This window comes from Colobus angolensis, unplaced genomic scaffold, assembly GCF_000951035.1.
Source record: "Colobus angolensis palliatus isolate OR3802 unplaced genomic scaffold, Cang.pa_1.0 Scaffold4, whole genome shotgun sequence".
Taxonomy (NCBI): Eukaryota; Metazoa; Chordata; class Mammalia; order Primates; family Cercopithecidae; genus Colobus; species Colobus angolensis.
This window is the reverse complement of record NW_012117376.1, coordinates 5,073,199-5,095,673: the sequence shown is the minus strand read 5'-3', so window position 1 is coordinate 5,095,673 and position 22,475 is coordinate 5,073,199. Positions and strand designations below refer to the sequence as shown.

The 22,475-nt window shown below is 37.5% G+C and overlaps 1 protein-coding gene across 3 annotated transcripts in view; it reads left to right on the top strand.

Moving 5' to 3' along the window:
• ZMYM4 (zinc finger, MYM-type 4) overlaps window positions 1–22,475 on the top strand; it is a 167,446-nt gene that overhangs the window by 111,913 nt on the left and 33,058 nt on the right. For all 3 annotated transcript variants that reach the window (XM_011955349.1, XM_011955350.1, XM_011955351.1), the window contains 9 exons: window positions 2,970–3,054; window positions 3,312–3,567; window positions 13,699–13,873; window positions 13,985–14,197; window positions 17,833–17,983; window positions 18,468–18,583; window positions 20,022–20,297; window positions 20,470–20,620; window positions 21,919–22,091. In XM_011955349.1, coding sequence (XP_011810739.1) covers window positions 2,970–3,054; window positions 3,312–3,567; window positions 13,699–13,873; window positions 13,985–14,197; window positions 17,833–17,983; window positions 18,468–18,583; window positions 20,022–20,297; window positions 20,470–20,620; window positions 21,919–22,091 — 1,596 coding nt within the window. The remainder of the gene's footprint in view (window positions 1–2,969; window positions 3,055–3,311; window positions 3,568–13,698; window positions 13,874–13,984; window positions 14,198–17,832; window positions 17,984–18,467; window positions 18,584–20,021; window positions 20,298–20,469; window positions 20,621–21,918; window positions 22,092–22,475) is intronic.

Genomic DNA, 22,475 nt, shown 5'->3' with positions numbered 1-22,475 from the left:
CAAGTTAGGTTATGAAGTTTTGTGGAAGAATAATAGGCATGCACATACACACACTGATTACACATATATTCTAAAAAATGGGTGGAGAGGTTGAGAGCGGCAAACATTGTTAAATGGATGAACATCATACAATTAATTTCTTTCTTTTCTTTTTCTGTTTTTGTTTTTTTAAAAAAGACAAGAGTTTCACTCTTGTTGCCCAGGCTGGAGTGCAATGGTGCAATATGGGCTCGCTGCAACCTCTGCCCTACCCCAGCCCTGGGTTCAAGTGATTCTCCTGCCTCAGCCTCCTGAGTAACTGGGATTACAGGCGTGCGCCATGTCCTGCTAATTTCTGTAATTTTAGTAGAAATAGGATTTCACCATGTTGGCCAGGCTGGTCTCAGACTCCTAACCTCAGGTGATCTGCCGACCTCGGCCTCCCAGGGTGCTGGGATTACAGGTGTGAGCCACCACACCTGGCCATAAACATTCTACAGTTAGTTTCATTGGGACAGCATGATGTGATAAGATTAGTCAGACTGAAAATGATATAGAAGAGATAGCCCAAAAACAGACATTATTTTTTAAGAATTTGATATATTTATCAATGGCAAATGAAAGGAATTCACTGTTTAGAGAAAGAAAAAGGGGTGGGCATGGTGGCTTACGCCTGTAATCCCAGCACTTTGGGAGACTGAGATGGGTAGATCACTTGAGGTCAGGAGTTCAAGACCAGCCTGGCCAACATGGTGAAACTCCGTCTCTACTAAAAATACAAAAATTAGCTGGGCGTGGTGGCAGGTGCCTGTAATCTCAGCTACTTGTGAGGCTGAGGCAGGAGAATCACTTGAACCCGGGAGGAGAGGTTGCAGTGAGCCGAGGTTGAGCTAGCCTAGGTAACAGAGCGAAACTCTGTCTCAAAAAAAAGAAAAAAAGAAAAAAAAAGTTCATTATACATCAAAATGAGTAAATTCCAAATGGAATAAAGCAGGGGTTGGCAAATTATTAGTGGTGGGCCAAATCCAGCCCTCCCCCCCGTTTTTTTTTGTTTTTCCACCCACTGCTTTTATAAATAAAGTTTTATTTGAACATTGCCACATTCATTCATTTACATATTATCTGGGTGCTTTTACTCCATCAGAGGAGAGTTGAGTAGTTGGGACAGAGACCATATGGCCTGCAAAGTCAAAAGTATTTGCTATCTGGCCCCTTACAGATAAAGTATGCTGACCCCTGGATTAAAGGACTGTATTATTATAAAAACAAAACTATTTTCTTATTCTTTTAATGTGGAAATAAAACTTTGTAAGAGATAGAAGAAATCACAAAGGTAAACACTGTCAGATATTTTTGACATAAAAATGGAAATAAATATATAAAATTTTAACTCAAAATACACATTGAGGAAATGTTGATAACAAATGCTACTGAGAGTTAATACTGTTCCATTATAATGTACTTTTTGTAAATGAACATTTAAAAATAGCTGCAAATTGAAACAAAGTGGGAAAATACTTTTAAATGATGTTTTTTCATAAATTACTGGAGTAAATATAAGTAAGAACTTTTTTGGGGAGGAAAACAATCTGTCATTATGTATCAAGAACCTTTACTATGTACCTGTTTACCTAGTAGTTCCACTTTAGGAATTCTTTTCTTGGGAGATAATCCTAAATACGGGAGTATGAATATTCACAAAGATATTCATCATGGCATTGCTCATTGTACTGAATATGCGGAAACATTAAATGGACCAACATTGTATTGTGGTTATATAATCTCAGTGCCATGTGGGGCCATTGGAGCCTGAGGCAGAAGGAAAAAAATCAGTAATATTGATTTGGTATTTCTTTAAAATTTTGATATTTTGCTCATCATGGACCTTGCATAAATTTGATTTTTGAAAATACTGTGTTAAAATATTATCTTGATTACTGAGGTTCTTGGTGCCCCCTTAATTTTGTACCTGAGGCATGTGCCTCACTCACCTCATCCTAGTCACATCTCTGTGTAATGTGTTACGTTTCTTAAATAATATATATTTGTATGTCTCAAACTTGAGTAATGTGCTGACACCTCCCCACCACAAAAAAGGAAATATATCTGAGATACTCCAGAATTCCAAGAATAAGTGGTCTTGCAGAGTTTTTGCATGTTTCAATATGATAAACAATATATTAAAATAAAAGTTAAATCTATTATGTAATGAGTTTAGAATGTAATCCTGTAATTGTAAAAAGCAAACAGCACTGAAAAGTTGTAGTAGAACTCAGTTATATGGTGGTTACCCATGACTTAAAATATGTGTATGTGCACATAAAAATCATTGAAATAAAAACAAAATTTAAACAGCATTCTTTCAGAATTTTCAGACTACGTAGACCTCAGGGATTCTTGGACTTCAGTTTTGGAAACACTGGTATATTTAGCCATTATAAGTTATTTTGGAGTAACATACTAATATACAAAAGTTCAAATGAGCAAAAAATCAGTTTATAAGAGTGGTATATTTAGTATAATTACAACTTATTAAGAAATAAAACCTCTGTATTGAGGTGGGGAAAAGACTGGAAAGAAATATACCCAAAGAATAACAGTGGTTGTTTTGGGATGATTAAAATATGATCAGATTTTTTTTCTTATTTTTATTTATCTAAATTTTCTATAGTGATTGTGTATTACTTTTATAATAAACAGTAACTTATAATACTTTAATAAAACTAAAGAAGATTTTTCAAAAATAATTTATAAATACTTAGTAGTGTCACAGACTACTTTCATTTTTTCCCTCTTACACTCCTAGCATATACATATTATACCCATATTTAATTATAGTTTGCTTGCTGTTTTGTATTTTATTATTTCTTATTAATGTTTTAAACATTTTCCACCTCTTTATAGTGGTAGTAAAATGTCTTGAATGTCTGGATGTCTTTAGGTATTTCTTCTTTTCTCTATGTATTTATTTATTTTTTTCTTCTTTAAAGGAGTATAGTCATGGCCAACAGCAAAAAACTCAAGAGGGGGAACTGAAAATTAGTGCTGTGTTTTCAGTCAGTGGCAGCCCTCTTGGTAAGAAACAGACCGAATAAATGGATTGTGTATATTCTGACCAATATGATTGAGAAGAAATTCTGCTTGTATTAATAAACTAGGCAGCTCTCTCTGCCCACTTAGGATGCCTTTAAATTGTATATTGCATAATTACTATTGGGTTTCAAGACTAGCTCTAGAAGAGAAAGAATGTCTACTTAAAATTCATGGTAAAAAGTAAAACATTTTTTTCTTTCAATTTTTTTTTTTTTTTTTTTTTTTTTTTTTTTTTTAAGCTCCACAGTTGACTACTGGCTTTCAGCCCTCACTGGCGTCATCTGGCATGAATAAAATGCTTCCTTCAGTTCCAGCCACAGCTGTTCGAGTTTCCTGTTCTGGTTGTAAAAAAATCCTCCAGAAGGGGCAAACTGCTTATCAGAGGAAAGGGTCTACTCAGCTATTCTGCTCCACACTGTGCCTCACTGGATATACAGTTCCACCTGCCCGCCCACCGCCTCCTCTCACCAAGAAAACTTGTTCAAGTTGCTCAAAGTATAGCAGAATTCTAAATTATCTTTTTTGTTTCTTTCCTTTCTCTCAGCATACTTTGTTCTTAGCCCATGTATTACGTTTGATATTCCACATTTACTCCTTTTTTTTTTTTTTGAGAAATACATTATTTTCTGTCTGCTTTCAGTTGTTGCTTTTCAGTCTTCCAGGTGCTAGATGCTCAACTTGTTTTTTAGCTTTCAATAATGTTACTTTTATGTATTGTTTTTGAAACCAGCTCTCCCATCCTTGTTAGTTGAAGTGCCTAATATAACAGAAAGTGCACATTTAGGGATATTGTATTACAGCAGTATTTTATCTTATAACTATAGGCAATAGATATTTAAATCCAACAAATATTTAAAGTTATATTTCCTGTTATGTAATTTGAATTTATTTAATACTTTTCTTCTTAACCTTAAATGGCTTCCAGTGTATATATTTTTATTTTCTCAATATCTCTGAACTACCTCATTGTGTCCATTGGAGTGTTTAATAACAAAAAGGGGTATGACCTTGTGACTGTAATAAGGTCATCCTGATATATTTGAGGAATACAAAATAACTTTGACTAATTTTGTGATTGTTAGAAACAGTTTAAGTCAGAAAAAGAGGAATAATGCTCTTGTTCTGAAACACTCTATAATCAGGCTACTCAAACCATGATTCATTTATTACTTTAGGCAGTAGTGTTTATAGTTCCTCACACAGATGCTGCACTTTGTCTGCCTGGAGAGGAAAAAAAGATACTCCTCCTTCTAGTTCAGTTAAGAGATGTTTAAAAGAAATTTAAATGTGGTTAGAAGTTTTTCTGGAAGTTAGTTATATGCACATCGTTTATGCTTCATTTTTTTGAAATGACTGAAAGAGTAAATTTTGGTTATATTTGAGGCAGCTTAAATATATATTGTAACTTATGTATGCAAATGTAGATTGGACTTCAGTTTTCTTTGGAATTTCTATTTTTATTGTAAAATTGCCACTATTTAAAAGAACAATAGAAACTTCTGCAACTTTTGGTTTTGGGACTATCTTTTAAGTTAATTACACATTCTTTTGAATAGCTTCTGTGCTATCAATTTTTATCTCCTGAGTGCTTATTTACTGTTCACGTGTGGCTAAAAGCCATTTAGAACCCATGTATATTGATTAAAGTGTAGATTAAGATATTTTATATCAATTTTTGTTCAAAAATGAAATTTGATTAAATAAGATTGGTGCTTTTGTGACTTTCAATGCCTTTTGTGAAGGAATTTATAAAAGGGAATTTAAAAAATATATCTTTGAGTTATGTTGTCATTGTTAGAATAATAATTATCCCAGGGCTATTTTGAGTGATAGATTTTGATTATTATTTTTTAAATTTGTTTCATTAGAACATAAACCATGAGGAAGTAGTTGGGGAAGGTGCCAGGGAATTTTGGTTGAAGGATATGAAATTTTTTAGTTATAAAGAATTGAAGGTCTGTTGTACAATATGGTGACTATAGTTAATGATAATTGTATTCTTGAAAAATGGTGAGAATGGATATAAAATGTTCTCACCACAAAAACAGTAACTGAGGGAATGCAAATATTAATTAGCTAGATTTAGGGATCGCAGTGTGTGTGTATACACACACAGACACACAGGCACACATACACACATACACACACAGGTTGAGTGTCTCTTACCTGAAATGCTTGGGACCAGAGGTGTTTCAGATTTCGGATTTTTAAAAAGGTTTTGGGATATTTGCATTATATCTACTAACTGATGGAGCATTTCTAATCTGAAAATCTGAAATTTGAAATGCTCCAATGAGCATTTCCTTTAAATATCATGTTGGCGCTAAAAAAAGTTACAGATACTGGGAGCATTTTGGATTTCTGGATTAGGGATACTCAGCCTGTTCCTCAAAATATGATGTCATGGCCGGGTGTGGTGGCTTACACCTGTAATCCCAGCACTTTGGGAGGCTAAGGCAGGTGGATCACTAGAGGCCAGGAGTTCAAGACCAGCCTGGCCAACATGGTGAAACCTCCGTCTCTGGTAAAAATACAAAAATTAGCTGGGCTTGGTGGCGCATGCCTGTAATCCCAGCTACTCAGATGGCTGAGGCACAAGAATCACTTGACCCTGGGAGGTAGAGGTTGCAGTGAGCCAAGAGTGCACCACTGCACTCCAGCCTGGGCGACAGAGTGAGACACTATCTCAGAAAAAAAAAAAGAAAAGAAAATTATGTTGTACACATAGTAAATACATATAATTTATATCAGTATAAATAAATATGTATCTCTGCACACACACACACACAAACCCCCACAAGGGTAGGAACTTTGTGTATCTACTTTAGTAAACCCAGTACAGTAAATGCTTAATAAGTATTTGTTGAATGGGAGAATTAATGATCGTAACTTTTTTTTTTTTTTTTGAGACGGAGTCTCGTCGCTCTGTTGCCCAGCCTGGAGTGCAGTGGCGCAGTCTCGGCTCACTGCAAGCTCTGCCTCCCAGGTTCATGCCATTCTCTTGTCTCAGCCTCCCGAGTAGCTGGGACTACAGGTGCCTGCCACCATACACTGCTAATTTTTTGTATTTTTAGTAGAGACGGGGTTTCACCGTGTTAGCCAGGATGGTCTCCATCTCCTGACCTTGTGATCCGCCTGCCTTGGTCTCCCAAAGTGCTGGGATTACAGGTGTGAGCCACCGCGCCTGGCCCAATGATCCTAACTTTTAAAAAAGCTATACTTAACTACTTTATAGTTATAACTTACGTAGTAAAATTATTTAGTAAAAATAGACTTTATACTGCTTGAATTGTAAAATATACTTTTAAAAATGAGTGCTTAGGTATATATCCTGTCTCTAATTTCTGTATTCCAGTATATTCATTATGGGATTCTTTTTTTTTTTTTTTTTAGATGAAAAAAGATGGAGTTTTGCTTTTGTTGCCCAGACTGGAGTGCAATGGCACAATGTTGACCCACTGCAACCTCCACCTCCAGGGTTCAAGCGATTCTCTTGCCTCAGCCTCCCAAGTAGCTGGGATTACAGGCATGCACCACTACGCCCAGCTAATTTTTTTGTATTTTTAGTAGAGATGGGGTTTCTCCATGTTGGTCAGGCTGGTCTCAAACTCCTGACCTGAGATGATCCGCCCGCCTCGGCCTCCGAAAGTGCTGGGATTACAGGCGTGAGCCACCGCACCGTGCCCAGCACTCATCATGGGATTCTAAGATTTAAGTCAGTTTGAAGATTTTAATTTTTTTTTTTTTTTTTTTTTTGAGACGGAGTCTCGCTCTGTCGCCCAGGCTGGAGTGCAGTGGCCGGATCTCAGCTCACTGCAAGCTCCGCCTCCCGGGTTTAGGCCACTCTCCTGCCTCAGCCTCCCGAGTAGCTGGGACTACAGGCGCCCGCCACCTTGCCCGGCTAGTTTTTTTGTATTTTTTAGTAGAGACGGGGTTTCACCGTGTTAGCCAGGATGGTCTCGATCTCCTGACCTCGTGATCGGCCCGTCTTGGCCTCCCAAAGTGCTGGGATTACAGGCTTGAGCCACCGCGCCCGGCCTGAAGATTTTAATTTTTATAGGGTTTTTTGTTTCTTATTTTGTCATGAAATCATTTTATATGATAACTTCATGTTCCTTTAAACTCTAGGGATCAACAGTCTTTAAAATTTCAGCGATATTTATCCTTTTATAATCATCACCATAGGCTGGGCATGGTGGCATGCACTTGTAGTCCCACCTACTCAGGAGACTGAGGTGGGAGGATTGCTTGAGCCCAGGAGTCTGAGACTCAACCTGGGCAATATAGTGACCCAGCCCCTAAAATGTCAGTCATACTTCTCTGTCTCAAAAAAGTTTAAAAAAGAGTCATAGATTTTTTTTTTTCAAAGATTTATCAGTTATTTTCAAAATGGCTATGGAAAACTCATATAAGTTTTAAAATATGCCCTCTTTCTCATTTAAAAAAATTATTATTCTTGTCCATACATGTTACTCTTTTCATCTAGATTTATCAAGTTTCTTTGGTCTCTGGTCTCTGGTGTTTGCCTAAGGTTTATATAGAGACAGGTCATTTCTACCTATGTGTCATTTTATCTATGTCTTGATCTTACGTAATTCAATTGCTCTTTAAGATTATGTTCTCTTCTCCTGTTTAGTTTATCCATTATCCAAATTCTCCATTTCTTCAACCTGTCATCCCTTGACTCTTTACAGTTCTACCTTTTTATTCACTTATTCTTTTATCCTTTTTTAATTCCTTACTCTTTTTCATTCACCCCTTTCTGTTCTTTCAGGTACTCCTTATCTCCTTAGCCTTTTCTTTTCTTCTTCATTTTCTTTCTTACTTTTCTCCTACTTCTCATTTTACCTAATACTTCCTTTCTATTTGCTTCAGTCTTCAACCATTGTCAACCTTGTTTTTCCTTATATTTCATTTTACTTCCTGAACTACTCTTTCATCTCCTGTTCAACACTACCTTTCCTTCCTTTTTATCCCCTCTTATTTACACGGTGATTTACAATAGTTTGGTATACGCTGATTTGTCTGATTGTAAAACTGATGAGTTGGATGTGCCAAAAATAGAAGGAAGCTAAATTCAAAGAAGCTAAAAGATTTGCTTGTGTCACCTAGCTGGTTAATTTTGGCATGTGCATTGTTTCTCTACATAGTCTATATAGTCAAATAGGTTTCATTTGGAAATCATTCCCCATAAGAAGGATTTCAATTTGATTTGAATAGGCAGAGATGGAAAAAATTTCCTCTCTAATAACTACTGCTATTGTTGTAGACCAATAGAAATATAGCAGTAGCACTTAGGTTAGAAGAAGCTCATTAGCTATTCAGAATAAATTTTATTTTTCTTAATTTTTGGTAATCATATCTCTTAGCCTCTTGAATTTAACTTAAACTCTGAAAACATTTTGGTTGCCATTTAATTTTTAGGTTTCCTTAATGATAGGGACCTAATAATTTGGTTTAAAAAATCTGTCTTGGCTGGGAGCAGTGGCTCATCCCTGTAATCCCAGCACTTCAGGAAGCCAACGTGGGAGGATTGCATGAGCCCAGGATTTCAAGACCAGCCTGGGCAACACAATTAAACCTCATCTCTACAAAAAGTTAAAAAATTAACCAGCTGTGGTGCCACATGCCTCTAAGCCCAGCTGCTTGGGAGGATGAGGCGAGAGGATTTCTTGAGTCCAGGAGTTCGAGGCTGCAGTGAGCTATGATCACACTCCTGCTCTTCAGTCTAGGTGATGGAGCAGGACCCTATCTTTTAAAAAAAAAAAAAAATTATACTCTGCAGAAAAGAGGTAATTTGGAGGATAATTTTGTTAATACTGTTAGATAGATTCTTGGTATAATGATATTCAAAGAAGTAACATGCAGACTGTCTGTACCATTTCTGAATTTTCACTAACTGAAATGAGATTGTTTCTTCTCATTCTGTCATAAGATACAATCCACTACCACAATAAGATGTAATCTCATTGGACTCTAAGCATAGTGAAAGCAGTGAAAAATACCTAATTTTATACTTCCATTTCCTTGATCCATGCTGTTGCCAATTCTTATCTCCTTAACCTTCTAGAAAACACCTATTTAAGGTCCAGCTAAAATACCACCCTTTGGGTTGCCTTTCACATTACATGTAGTCTGAAATAATTGTTTCTTCATTTATATTTTTATGGCACATTATTCCTGTCTTCTCCAAAAATTATTTATACTTTTTTTTTTTTTTTGAGATGGAGTCTCGCTTTGTCGTCATGCTGGAGTGCAGTGGTGCGATCTTGGCTCACTGCAACCTCTGCCTTCCAGGTTGAAGCTATTCTCCTGCCTCAGCCTCTTGAGTAGCTGGGACTACAGGCACACACCACCATGCCCAGCTAACTTTTTCGTATTTTTAGTAGAGATGGGGTTTCACCGTATTAGCTAGGATGGTCTTGATCCCTTGACCTCAGGTGATCTGCCTGCCTCGGCCTCCCAAAGTGCTGGGATTACAGGCATGAGCCACTGCACCTGGCCTATACTATTTTAAGAATGCTTCTGTTACAGTATTTTATAAAATATTTGTCTATTTGTCACAGTAACTCTGAGCTCCTTAAGTACATACATCTCTTTTTTGAGATAGAGTCTTGCCCCATTGCCGAGGCTGGAGGGCAGTGGTGCAATCTGAGCTCACTGCAACTTCCACCTCCCAGGTTCAAGCGATTCTCTTGCCTCAGCCGCCCAAGTAGCTGGTACTACAGGCGCATGCCACCACGCCTGGCTAATTTTTATGTTTATAGTAGAGACAGGGTTTTGCCATGTTGGCCAGGCTAGTCTCAAATTCCTGACCTCAAGTGATCCACCCGCTGCCTCCTCCCAAAGTGCTGGGATTACAGGTGTGAGCCACTGCGCCCGGCCCATATGGGGACCATATTTTGACTCACGGTTTCATTAATGTCTGGCTAAATGTAACTTCTCACTAAATACCCCTCTATGAAATTCGGTAAAACCTAATTTTGAAAATAACAGGAAATGCAAAAAGCAAAGCAGTCTAGAGCTGCTAAATATGAAAGATGGCAAGGTATGGAGTTATGTATTATAGTACAATATTAGGTGTTCCTAATGATTTCCCATTATATCTACTATTTTACTGAAGCAGAGATATTTGTATAGCCAACTTAAGAGATATTCAGGGTTTGGTTCCAGACCACCTCAATAAAGGAAATAGCTCAATAAAGCAATTACCTCAATAAAGTGAGTGATACTAATTTTTTGGCTTCCCAGTTCATATCAAAGTTGTGTTTATACTGTAGTCTGTTAAGTGTGCAATAGCATTAAGTCTTTAAAAACCAATGTACATTTTTAAATTAAAAAGACTGTATTGCTAACAAGTGCTAACAATCATGTGAGCCTTCAGTGAGTCATAATCTTATTACTAGTGGACAGTCTTGTTTCAATGTTGATGGCTGCTGATTAATTCAGGGTGATGGTTGCTGAAGTTGGTGGCTGTGGCAATTTCTTAAGATAACAATGAAGTTTGTCACATCAGTTGACTCTTCCTTTCACAAAAAGTTTCTCTGTGGCATGCAATAATGTTTGATAGCATTTTACCCAGAGAAGAACTTTCCAAATTGGAATCAGTATTCTCAGACTCTACCATTGCTTTATCAACTAAGTTTATGTAATACTTTAAATCCTTTGGTGTCGTTTCACCAAAGTTCACAGCATCTGCACCAGGAGTAAATTCCATGACAAGAAATTACTTTCCTTGCTGATCCATTGGAAGCAACTCCTCATCTGTTCAAGTTTTATCATGAGATTGCAGCAATTCAGTCGCATCTTCAGGCTCCACTCTAGTTCTCTTACTGTTTCTCCCACATTTGTAATTATTTTCTCCACAGAAGTCTCAGACTCCTCAGAGTCATCTGTGAGGATTGAAGTTACCTACTTCTAAGCTCCTGTTAATGATGATATTTGGATTTCCTCTCATTGATCATGAATGTTCTTAATGTCATCTGGAATGGTGAATCCTTTCCAGAAGCTTTTTCATTTCCTTTGGCCAGATCCATTATAGGAATCACTATCTATGGCAGCTGTAGCCTTAGGAAATGTATTTCTTAAATAATGAGTTGCAAAAATTGAAATTACTCCTTGATCCACGGGCTGCAGAATAGATACTGGGTAAGCAGGTATGAAAATAACATTAACTTCTTGTACATTTCCATCAGAACTCTGCGGTGGCTAGATGTATTGTCAGTGAGCAGTAATATTTTGAAAGGAATATTTTAAGTGTCCTAGGATTTTTGAAAGGTAAATGAGCGTTGGCTTCTACTTGAAGTCACCAGCTACGTTAGCCCCTAACAAGAGAGTCAGCCTGTCCTTTGAAGCCAGGCATTGACTTCTCTCTGGCTATGAAAATCCTAGATGGCATCGTTTTTCAATAGAAGACTGTTTCTTCTACATTGAAAATCTTATTTAGTGTAGCCACCATCATAGGTTGTCTTAGCTAGATATTCTTGATAACTTGCTACAGCTTCTCTATCAGCTACTTCGGATTTTTTAAAAGGTTTTGGGATATTTGCACTATCCCAAAATGCATTATCCCTTGCTGCTTCACCTTGTACTTCGATGTTCCAGAGCTAGCTTCTTTCGTTAAACCGTATGAGCTAACCTCTGCTAGCTCTAAACTTCTGCAGCTTCTTTACCTCAGTCTTCCTAGAATTCAAGAGAGCCATAGGGCCTTGCTCTGGATTAGGCTTTGGCTTAGGCTTTGGCTTAAGGAAATGTTGTAGCTGGTTTGATCTATCTAGAGCACTGTAACTTTTCTCCACATCAACAGTAAGACTGTTGCACTTTCTTTTTTTCATTGTTACTGTTTTGAGACGGAGTGTCTCTCTGTTACCCAGGCTTGAGTGCAGTGGCGCAATCTCAGGTCACTGCAGCCTCCGCCTCCAGGGTTCAAGCAATTCTGCCTAAGCCTCCCGAGTAGTTGGGACTACAGTCACGCGCCACCACACCTAGTTAATTTTTGTATGTTTAATAGAGATGGGGTTTCACCATGTTGGCCAGGATGGTCTCGATCTTTTGGCCTCGTGACGCACCCACCTTGGCCTCCCAAAGTGCTGGGATTACAGGCATGAGCCACTGAGCCCTGCCTAATTTTTGCATTTTTTAGTAGAGATGTGGTTTCGCCATATTGGCCAAGCTGGTCTCCAACTCCTGATCCCAGTTGATCTGCCCGCCTCGGCCTCCCAGATTGTTGGTGTTAGAGGTGTGAGCCACCACGCCCGGCCAAGCACTTTCTTATCATTCATGTCATTCACTGGAGTAACCTTCTTAGTCTTTCAAGAACTTTTCCTTTGCATTTACCATGTGGTTAAGTGTTTGGCACAAGAGGTCTAGCTTTCCACATGCCTTCCTCACTAAGCACAATCATTTCTAGCTTTTGATTTATAGTGAGAAATGTGGGACTATTCCTTTTGTTGAACACTTAGAGGCCATTGTGAGGTTATTCATTGGCCTGCCTTCAATATTGTTGTGCCTCAGGGAATAGGGAGGCCTGAGGAGTAGGGGACATACAGAAGTGGCTGGTCAATGGAGCAGTCAGAACACACACATTTTTCAATTAAGTTTGCTATCTTACATTGCCATGGTTCATGGTTACTCCCCAAAACAATTACAATAGTAACATCAGTGTTCACTGATCACAGAAAAACATTATAATAATAACAAAAACATTTGAAATACTGGGAGAATTACCAAAATATAATGCAGAGATATGAAGTGGGCAAATGCTGTTGAAAAATGGCACTGATAGACTTGTGTAAGGCAGGGTTGCTGCAAGCCTTGTATTTGTTAAAAAGTGCAGTATCTGTGAAGCACAATAAAACAAGGTATGCCTGTAATCTTTTCTTTAAAAGTACCCTATTAGTGTAATCTCTTTAAGATACAAGCATGAGTATAAAACAGTTTATTAACTATTATGTGGATGTATACTCATAGGAGAGAGACATTGATTAGAAAATGTCACCAGTTTGAAACATTGGTTTTTAATATGGTTTTCACTTGAACTATCTGGTAAACTACTATAGAATGAGTGGTTTGGTGGGATTAGGGTGGGAGTGGTAAGGAACCTTAATGATTAGGGTTTTAATCTTCATTGCCTTTGTTACTAATGCTTAGAAATTAAATTATTTAGATAAGGTAATGTTATATAGCTGTGCTAGAATATGCACTGTGTAGTGTAAAATATACGTTTACTTTTAAAAGATACTAATTTTTGACAAGTGTAATAGAGTATTTTTTAAAGAATATTTTGAAAATCTAGATAATTCTAGAAAAGAAAATAAAAATCTCCTATAATCCCTCCTGTAAAGATAATGAATGCTAATCATTTGATGTTTTCCTTTTAGTCTTTGAAACATACTATTCTCATAACAGTTCTATGAAGTAGGTGCTGTATTCCACTTCATAGAAAAGAATTTAAGGATCAAAGCAATTTTTAAGTGTCTCTCAGAAAATTCAAGTTTTTAAACTTAAATTCCAGTGTTATTTCCCTACAGTATAATTGCCTCTGTTTTATTTAGTTATTTTAGCTCACAGAAAGGAAAAACAAATGAATTACACTATGGCTTATGTTATTTTTTTTCTTATTTTTAGAGACATTTTAAATCCAAAGGATGTGATCAGTGCCCAGTTTGAAAATACCACCACTAGTAAAGATTTTTGCAGTCAGTCATGTTTGTCAACATATGAACTGAAAAAAAAACCAATTGTTACTATAAATACAAATAGTATTTCAACCAAATGCAGCATGTGTCAGAAGAATGCTGTTGTAAGTTACCATTTTCCTTGATTGGGGCAGGAGTCTAATTGTTCGTGCTTAAAGAACAGCTTTTGATGGTCTCTGCTCCTTGTCTTTGTGTTGCTGTTTTTTAATTTCTAGATTCGACATGAAGTTAATTACCAGAATGTGGTCCATAAACTTTGCAGTGATGCCTGCTTCTCTAAGTTTCGTTCTGCTAACAACCTCACCATGAACTGTTGTGAGAACTGTGGGGGTTACTGTTACAGTGGGTCAGGACAATGCCACATGCTTCAGATAGAGGGACAGTCTAAGAAGTTTTGTAGTTCATCGTGTATCACAGCATATAAGCAGGTACATGACCATGTTTACTCTTGATGTCTTTGCTCATTTCAGGTAGTCTGTATTTTTAGTTGAAATTATTTATGAAAATGTTGTTTTACAATATTGGGTTTACTGGCCAGCCGTTAAAAAAGTTTTTTTAACTTTCAAAATATTGTTAAAGAATACAAATCACTTTCGAAATAAAAAAGCCATATTGGCCAGGCCTGGTGGCTCACACCTGTAATCCCAGCACTTTGGGAGGCTGAGGCGGGCAGATCACCCGAGATTGGGAGTTCGAGACCAGCCTGACCAACATGGAGAAATCTCATCTCTACTAAAAATACAAAAATTAGCCAGGTGTGGTGGCACATCCCTGTAATACCAGCTACTCGGGAGGCTGAGGCAGGAGAATCGCTTGAACTCAGGAGGTGGAGGTTGCAGTGAGCCAAGATTGCGCCGTTGCACTCCAGCCTGGGCAACAAGAGCGGAACTCCGTCTCAAAAAAAAAAGATATATATGTGGGTGTGTGTGTGTGTGTGTGTAGAGAGAGAGAGAGAGAGAGAATTTACTATTTGCTTAACTGGTATTCTTTATACATAAATAGTATTTGTTGAATAAATGTGCATTAAATATTCATATAGAGTCCTGTAAGCAGCAGTTTTGTTCATGCATTTGTTTATACGTGTTTATGCATTTGAAATACATGTTTTTAGAGTATGGCTTTTTTTTCTTTTTTTTTTGAGATGGAGCCTCACTCTGTCTCCCAGCCTGGAGTGCAGTGGTGTGATCTCTGCTCACTGCAACCTCTGCCTCCCTGGTTCAAGCAATTCTCCTGCCTCAGCCTCCCAAGTAGCTAGGATTACAGGTGCCCACCACCAGGCCTGGCTAATTTTTTTGTAATTTTAGTAGAGATGAGGTTTCACTATATTGGCCAGGCTGGTATCGAACTCCTGACCTCAAGTGATCCACCCGCCTCAGCCTCCCAATCCCTGTGCTGGGATTACAGGTGTGAGCCACCAGGCGTGGCCAATATGGCTTTTTTATTTCAAAAGTGATTTGTATTCTTTAACAATATTTTGAAAGTTAAAAAACAAACACGAAGAAATATAGTGTGTCTCTCATAGGTAACAAATCCTGTCATTTTGGTGTATAGCCTTCTTTCCAGCATGTGAGATTTGCATATATACTTCTTATTTGATAAGGAAAGGTTCAAGTTGCATATGTATTCTTGAAATCTGATTCACAGAATTAAAATTGAAAACCAGAAAATCAAAATTATATCATTAATTGTTACAGTAAAGGATTTTTCTTATCTTTATGAAATAGAAAAGAATAGATGTGAATTATATATTTGTGAATTGATGAGGTGTGCATGGGATGAACTGGATGAACTCTGTGTAACAAATGTCTTTTATGTAGTTTTGTGTGTATTTGATTTGTTAGTGAATTTTGATCAAATATTAGTTTTAAAATTGATGAACTTAAAGGAATAGTAAATGCTATATATATATATATATATAGTTTTAATTTTTAATTTTTGTGGGTCCATAGTAGGTGTATATATTTATGGGGTAAGTACTTTTAATATTTTTAATTTTATAATGTCTCTTTATGTAAGTGCATTTGCTAACATTCTTTTCCTTAGAATAGTGAATTTTTATACATTTTACCAAAATTGGTGAATTTAATAGCGTATCTGATTAGGAACTTTCTTGTTAATTGTTCTTAAAACTTTGTAGTAATTTTGGAATTTAAACTTTGTAGTAAATTTGGAATTTTCCTTTTGTTCTCAAAGGAAAAAAAAATCCCCACATCTTCATTGTTTTATCTTTTTCCAAAAGATTGTTCTTTTCCTGATACTGTATCAGGTACTAAAAGTTACTTGGATTCAGTCCATTGAAAGTTGAGTCATAGTCCACAAGAGAGGGAGAAATAGGATGAAACATCTTAATTTTAAATTTATCCTTTACTTTTAATTTAGCCAAAATCTATTAAATTTCTCATGTATTATATCTGCTGTGGTAGAGAAAGAACTGGAATTTAGAAGTAAGGCCGATGTAGATTTAATTCCAGACCTTATGTTCAAATACAGTTTTACCTTGGGGAAAGCAGCTAAGCTCCCTGAGTCCCAGTTTTTCTATCTGTAAATAACTATAATACCACCTATGTCACTGGGATGTTTTTAGGATTATTGAAAGTAAGAATGAAAGAATGCCTAGTATATAACTGGGGCATTGTAGATGGTCATTTCTGCTACTTTCCTTTCTTCTTTATATATAATTCATTCAACAAACATTAGATATAATTTCTGTTTTGAGGGGCTGCCTGTCTCCTGAGAAAGACAGACATATAGATGAGTAAACAGAGACGCCATAATGGAAGTATCCTGGGTACGGTGGGCCACAAAGGGAGCATAGTCAGCTCTACTTGATAGGGAAAGATGAGACTATCAGTGAAAGCTTCACAGAGGTAACTCTTGACCTGGGTCTTACAAATGAGGTTTGCTTTTATAGTCCTCATTAGGGAGGAGAGGGAAATGGGTTTAGAGATTTAGAAGACATTCCAGCATTCAGGCATATGTTCACTTTACTGTGTATTTATTTTAATATCAAGTTTCACATATTGATTCTTTAAGAAGGAAGATTGCTCTTAAAATCTCCTAATTGATGCTGGACGTACTTTATAAATTATCCTGAATGTGTGATATGTTAATAATACTTAGCATTCTTTGCTGCTGAATCCCTAATTGGGTGAAGACTTAAGATAACGGACTCTGGTTGTCTGTATTTGGACACCTGTGATATCCCGGGTTTGCTCTCACTTTACGCTTACAGACTATTTTTAAAATTATTAGTGGTAGACTGTTTACCAATAAGTTGCCTAATAAGTTTACTAATTTCCTTAAATTCATATTTATAAGCACCTTTGGGGGGTTATTTCAATTTATAGGATGATACAGTATAAAAGCATGAACTTCCTGTTATTTAATGTTTTTAAAACTATGGTTATGACCTATTAATAGACCCTGAAATTAATTACTAGGTAATAACCAGCATTATTTTTTTTCTTTTTTTTGAGACAGAATCTTGCTCTGTCGCCCAGGCTGGAGTGCAGTGGCACGATCTCAGCTCACTGTAACCTCCGCCTCCCGCGTTCAAGTGATTCTCCTGCCTCAGCCTCCCGAATAGCTGGGATTACAGGCACCTGCCACCACTCCCAGATAATTTTTTTTTTTGTATTTTTGTAGAGACAGGGTTTCACCATGTTGGCCTGGCTGGTCTTGAACTCCTGACCTCAGGCGATCCACCCACCTTGGCCTCCCAAAGTGCTGGGATTACAGGCCACTGCGCCCGGCCGCATTACTTTTTTAATGAAATAGAATAGATTGGAAAATATCAAAAAATAACATGTGTTACATGTTATCATGATATTTATTCCTCTGTAAAACTGTTTTCAGTTTTATTACATACATACATACATAATACACAAATGCAAGATCTCAGAAGTATGTGTGTACCATGAAACTTCTTATTGAGGATTACGTCATAAAAGTTTGAAAATCACTGATTTCAAGTATTTCAAAAGTGTTGAGTATAAACATTTCAAAGAATTATGCTTTTACTAGGAATTTAGTAAAAATGAATGTTGTTTTATTCTCTTAATAGAAATCAGCCAAAATTACACCATGTGCGCTTTGCAAATCATTGAGATCCTCAGCAGAAATGATTGAAAATACCAATAGCTTGGGGAAGACAGAGCTTTTCTGTTCTGTTAATTGCTTATCTGCTTACAGAGTTAAAATGGTTACTTCTGCAGGTAATATTGGTTTCATAAACTATGAAATGTAATAGTTGAAAAATTATGGTTATTGCTTTGTTTTTAAGGTGTATTTTTTGGTTGATTTTTAAGGCAAATTTAACATATTTCAGATATTTGTTGTAAAATATCACCAGTTACCTTGATTGCTTATTTATTTACTTGCATGCCTATTTATGCATTTCCCCCTTACCAAAATAATTTCATATGGCTTCTTTAATATATTTCTTTATCCACACCTGATTTCTTTGAAGTTTCATTTATTTGGTAGGTTCAGGGTAGACTTTGACTAATTTAAATTAGAAAGAAACATTTTCAGTATTAGGTTAGTTTTTGCCTATATGTGACGTGATTTAATTTCAGTTCGTACAACTTACCCTGGCCCTTGAATTTTCTTTTATTGTATATTATATTATTTAATTTCTCTTACCTTTGTGTACATTTGTACATATTACTCATTGTTTTTTTTTTTTAATTTGCTAAGGTGTACAAGTTCAGTGTAACAGTTGTAAAACCTCAGCAATTCCTCAGTATCACCTAGCCATGTCAGATGGAAGTATACGCAACTTCTGCAGCTACAGCTGTGTGGTAGCTTTCCAGGTATGGCTTCAGGAACCTTCCTCTTCTTCAGTCAGTGAGTCACCTACTGTATGAGTCTGTTCTTGCACTGCTCTAAAGAAATACCCTAGACTGGGTAATTTATAAAGAAAGAGGTTTAATTGTCTCACAGTTCCACAGGCTGTACAGGTAGCATGACTGGAGAGGCCTCAGGAAACTGTCTTTTTTTTTTTTTTTTGAGACGGAGTCTCGCTTTGTCGCCCAGGCTGGAGCGCAGTGGTGCGATCTCGACTCACTGCAAGCTCCGCTTCCCAGGTTCACACCATTCGCCTCCCTCAGCCTCCCGAGTAGCTGGGACTACAGGCGCCCACCACCACGCCCGGCTATTTTTTTTGTATTTTTAGTAGAGACGGGGTTTCACCGCGTTAGCCAGGATGGTCTCGATCTGCTGACCTCGTGATCCACCCGCCTTGGCGTCCCAAAGTGTTGGGATTACAGGCGTGAGCCCCCGCGCCGGGCCAGGAAACTTTCAGTTGTGGCGGAAGGCGAAGGGGAAGCAGGCACGTCTTACATGATGGGATCAAGTGGAAAGAGAGAAGGGGGGATGTGCTACACTTTTAAACAACTGGATTTCCTGAGAACTCACTATCAACAGAACAGCAGGGGAGAAATCCACCCCTATGATCCAGTCGCTTCCTGCCAGGCTCCTCCCCCAACTTTGGGGATTACGATTGGACATGAGATTTGGTCAGGTACACAAATTCAAACCTATCACCTACTATAGTAATGCACATTTATTAGGTGTTTGCTAGGGCCTGGATTGTGTAAGTTTCTTTTTTTTTTTTTTTTTGAGACGGAGTCTCGCTCTGCCGCCCAGGCTGGAATGCAGTGGCGCGATCTCGGCTCACTGCAAGCTCCGCCACCCAGGTTTACGCCATTCTCCTGCCTCAGCCTCCCGAGTAGCTGGGACTACAGGCGCCCGCCATCTCGCCCGGCTAGTTTTTTGTATTTTATAGTAGAGACGGGGTTTCACCGTGTAGCTCAGGATGGTCTCGATCTCCTGACCTCGTGATCCACCCGTCTCGGCCTCCCAAAGTGCTGGGATTACAGGCTTGAGCCACCGCGCCCGGCCAGATTGTGTAAGTTTCTATGCCATTCCTATTAAACTTGGATTTGTAGTTCATTCTGTATTTGGAGTTTCATTTAACTGCCTTCTATAAAATTGAATGATATTTTTATCACCCATATTATCTATTGGGAGGATATTATTTTTGAGGAAGATTATTAGTTAAATTATTTTATTTTTTCATCATAAATGAGATTCCCCCCATTCCGTTATAAGCTGCTCAGAGGCAGGAACATTGCCTGTTAACAGATGTACCTTACATTCCTAGAACTGTGCTTGGCATATGTAGGCACGCGATACTTCTTTGTTTTAACAAAGATTAAATTGATCCTTTTTGTTGTTTTGTTTTTCCAGAATTTATTCAACAAACCAACTGGAATGAATTCTTCAGTAGTGCCCTTGTCTCAGGGCCAAGTAATTGTAAGCATCCCCACAGGTTCCACAGTGTCAGCTGGAGGAGGTAGCACGTCTGCTGTTTCTCCCACCTCCATCAGTAGCTCTGCTGCAGCTGGTCTCCAGCGTCTCGCTGCCCAGTCCCAGCATGTTGGGTTTGCACGAAGTGTTGTGAAACTCAAATGTCAACACTGTAACCGTCTTTTTGCTACAAAACCAGAACTTCTTGACTATAAGGTAAAGTATAGCATGTTCATAAGATTTTGAGTATACATGGGTCTATTTGTAAAATTATTTTTAACTTTGCATCTCCCAAAATTACACCATTTGTTTTGAAAGAAAGGGAGATACGGAGTTCCATAAGACAAACCACATGTTTAATTAGTACTTAATGATTATTTCTTTGCAGGGCAAAATGTTTCAGTTCTGTGGCAAGAATTGTTCTGATGAATATAAGAAAATAAATAATGTAATGGCAATGTGTGAATATTGTAAAATTGAGAAAATTGTAAAGGAGACTGTTCGGTTCTCAGGTGCTGACAAGTCATTCTGTAGTGAAGGTAAAGACAGAAGATTATCTTACCTACTGAGCATGTTGGTTGTTTTAAAAGCAGTTGATGATTTAAGCTTTCACTCTAGGGTTAATCTGTTTTATTGTTTATGTATAACGTAAATGCCTTTCCGATTCATTTACACTTAGTTCATTCTTTTTTGATCAGTTTTCTTATATTATGTAAATGTTAAAATGAAGTGAAAGATTTGCAAAGTATAATGCAGAAGAATGTGATGTGAAGAACATTTAACATCCTTAGGTTCCCCATTATTAGGTTGATGGGGACCTCAAAGATCTTCTAGTTCTTGTACTTATTTCTAAATGGAATGCCTTAAATTATGGTAATATTCTAAGTTTATACTTTTATTGTTTTAAACAGCCATTATTTTTCTGAATATAAATGGCTTGAATATGCAAATTAACATGTGGAAGATTGTTTTCCTTATTTAGATAACTATTCTGTATGTGTATAATGTTTTATTTTACTCTAGAGCAGTATTAAGTTAGCCTTCTAGAGCAAGGGCTTTCAAACCTTTTGATAACACAAAAGAAGAAATACATTTACACTGTGACCCAGTATATTTTCACATACCTAAATAAAAATTTTGTTTTTTGAGACAGAGTCTTGCTGGGTCACCCAGGCTGGAATGCCATGGAGCAATCTTGGCTCACTGCAACCTCTGCCTCCTGGGTTCAAGCGATTCTCTTGCCTCAGCCTCCTAAGTAGCTGGGATTACAGGCACCCGCCACCACACCTGGATGATTTTTGTATTTTTAGTAGAGACGGGGCTTCACCATGTTGGCCAGGCTGGTCTGGAACTCCTGACCTCAGGTGATCTCAGGCCCACCTTGGCCTCCCGGAGTGCTGGGATTACAGATGGGAGTCACTACGCTTGGCCCCAAAAGTTTCATGAAATAAAACCAATGCAGTTTAATGCTTTCTCTTCTTTCCTATCCTGTCTTACATAATTTAAAACAAAAACAAAAACAAAACAAAACAAAAACTAGTATAGATACTCTATGTTGATCTCTTGATCTGTGAACTGGTCAGGACCCAAGTGTGAACATTTTGTCCTAGGCCACTTATTTTTCTTTTTTTGTTGTTTTTGTTTTTATTTGAGATGGGGTCTTGCCATGTTGCCCAGGCTGGTCTCAAACTGCTGGGCTCAAGCAATCCTCCCGCCAGCCTCCCAAAGTGTTGGGATTACAGGTGTGAGCCACTGCACCCGGCCTGTCCTAGACCATTTAAAGATGCAGAAAACTAATATTTCTACCTAATTTAATTTTATCTTTCCTGATTTTTAGGTTGCAAATTGCTTTATAAACATGACTTGGCAAAACGCTGGGGAAATCACTGTAAAATGTGCAGTTATTGTTTACAGACATCTCCCAAATTGGTACAGAATAATTTAGGAGGGAAAGTGGAAGAGTTCTGTTGTGAAGAATGCATGTCCAAATATACAGTTTTGTTCTATCAGGTAAATAGAATTCACATTCCTGTGTTTTTCAAGCTGGGGCATAAATTATTCCCTTTTTAAATTTCATGTCATATAAAGGACAATTTGATTATTTAAAACTTTAAAGTATTAAATGTTATGTGCCTTCTAGCAATTAATATAAGATTTAGAAAGACTTTAATGTTATTGAAGTTTTATTTCTTTTGTTTTTAATTTCCTGTAGGAGACATATCAGTCTTAAGACATTAAAACATTTAAACTTGGCCGGGCGCGGTGGCTCAAGCCTGTAATCCCAGCACTTTGGGAGGCCGAGATGGGCGGATCACGAGGTTAGGAGATCGAGACCATCCTGGCTAACACGGTGAAACCCCGTCTCTACTAAAAAAAAATACAAAAAACTAGCCG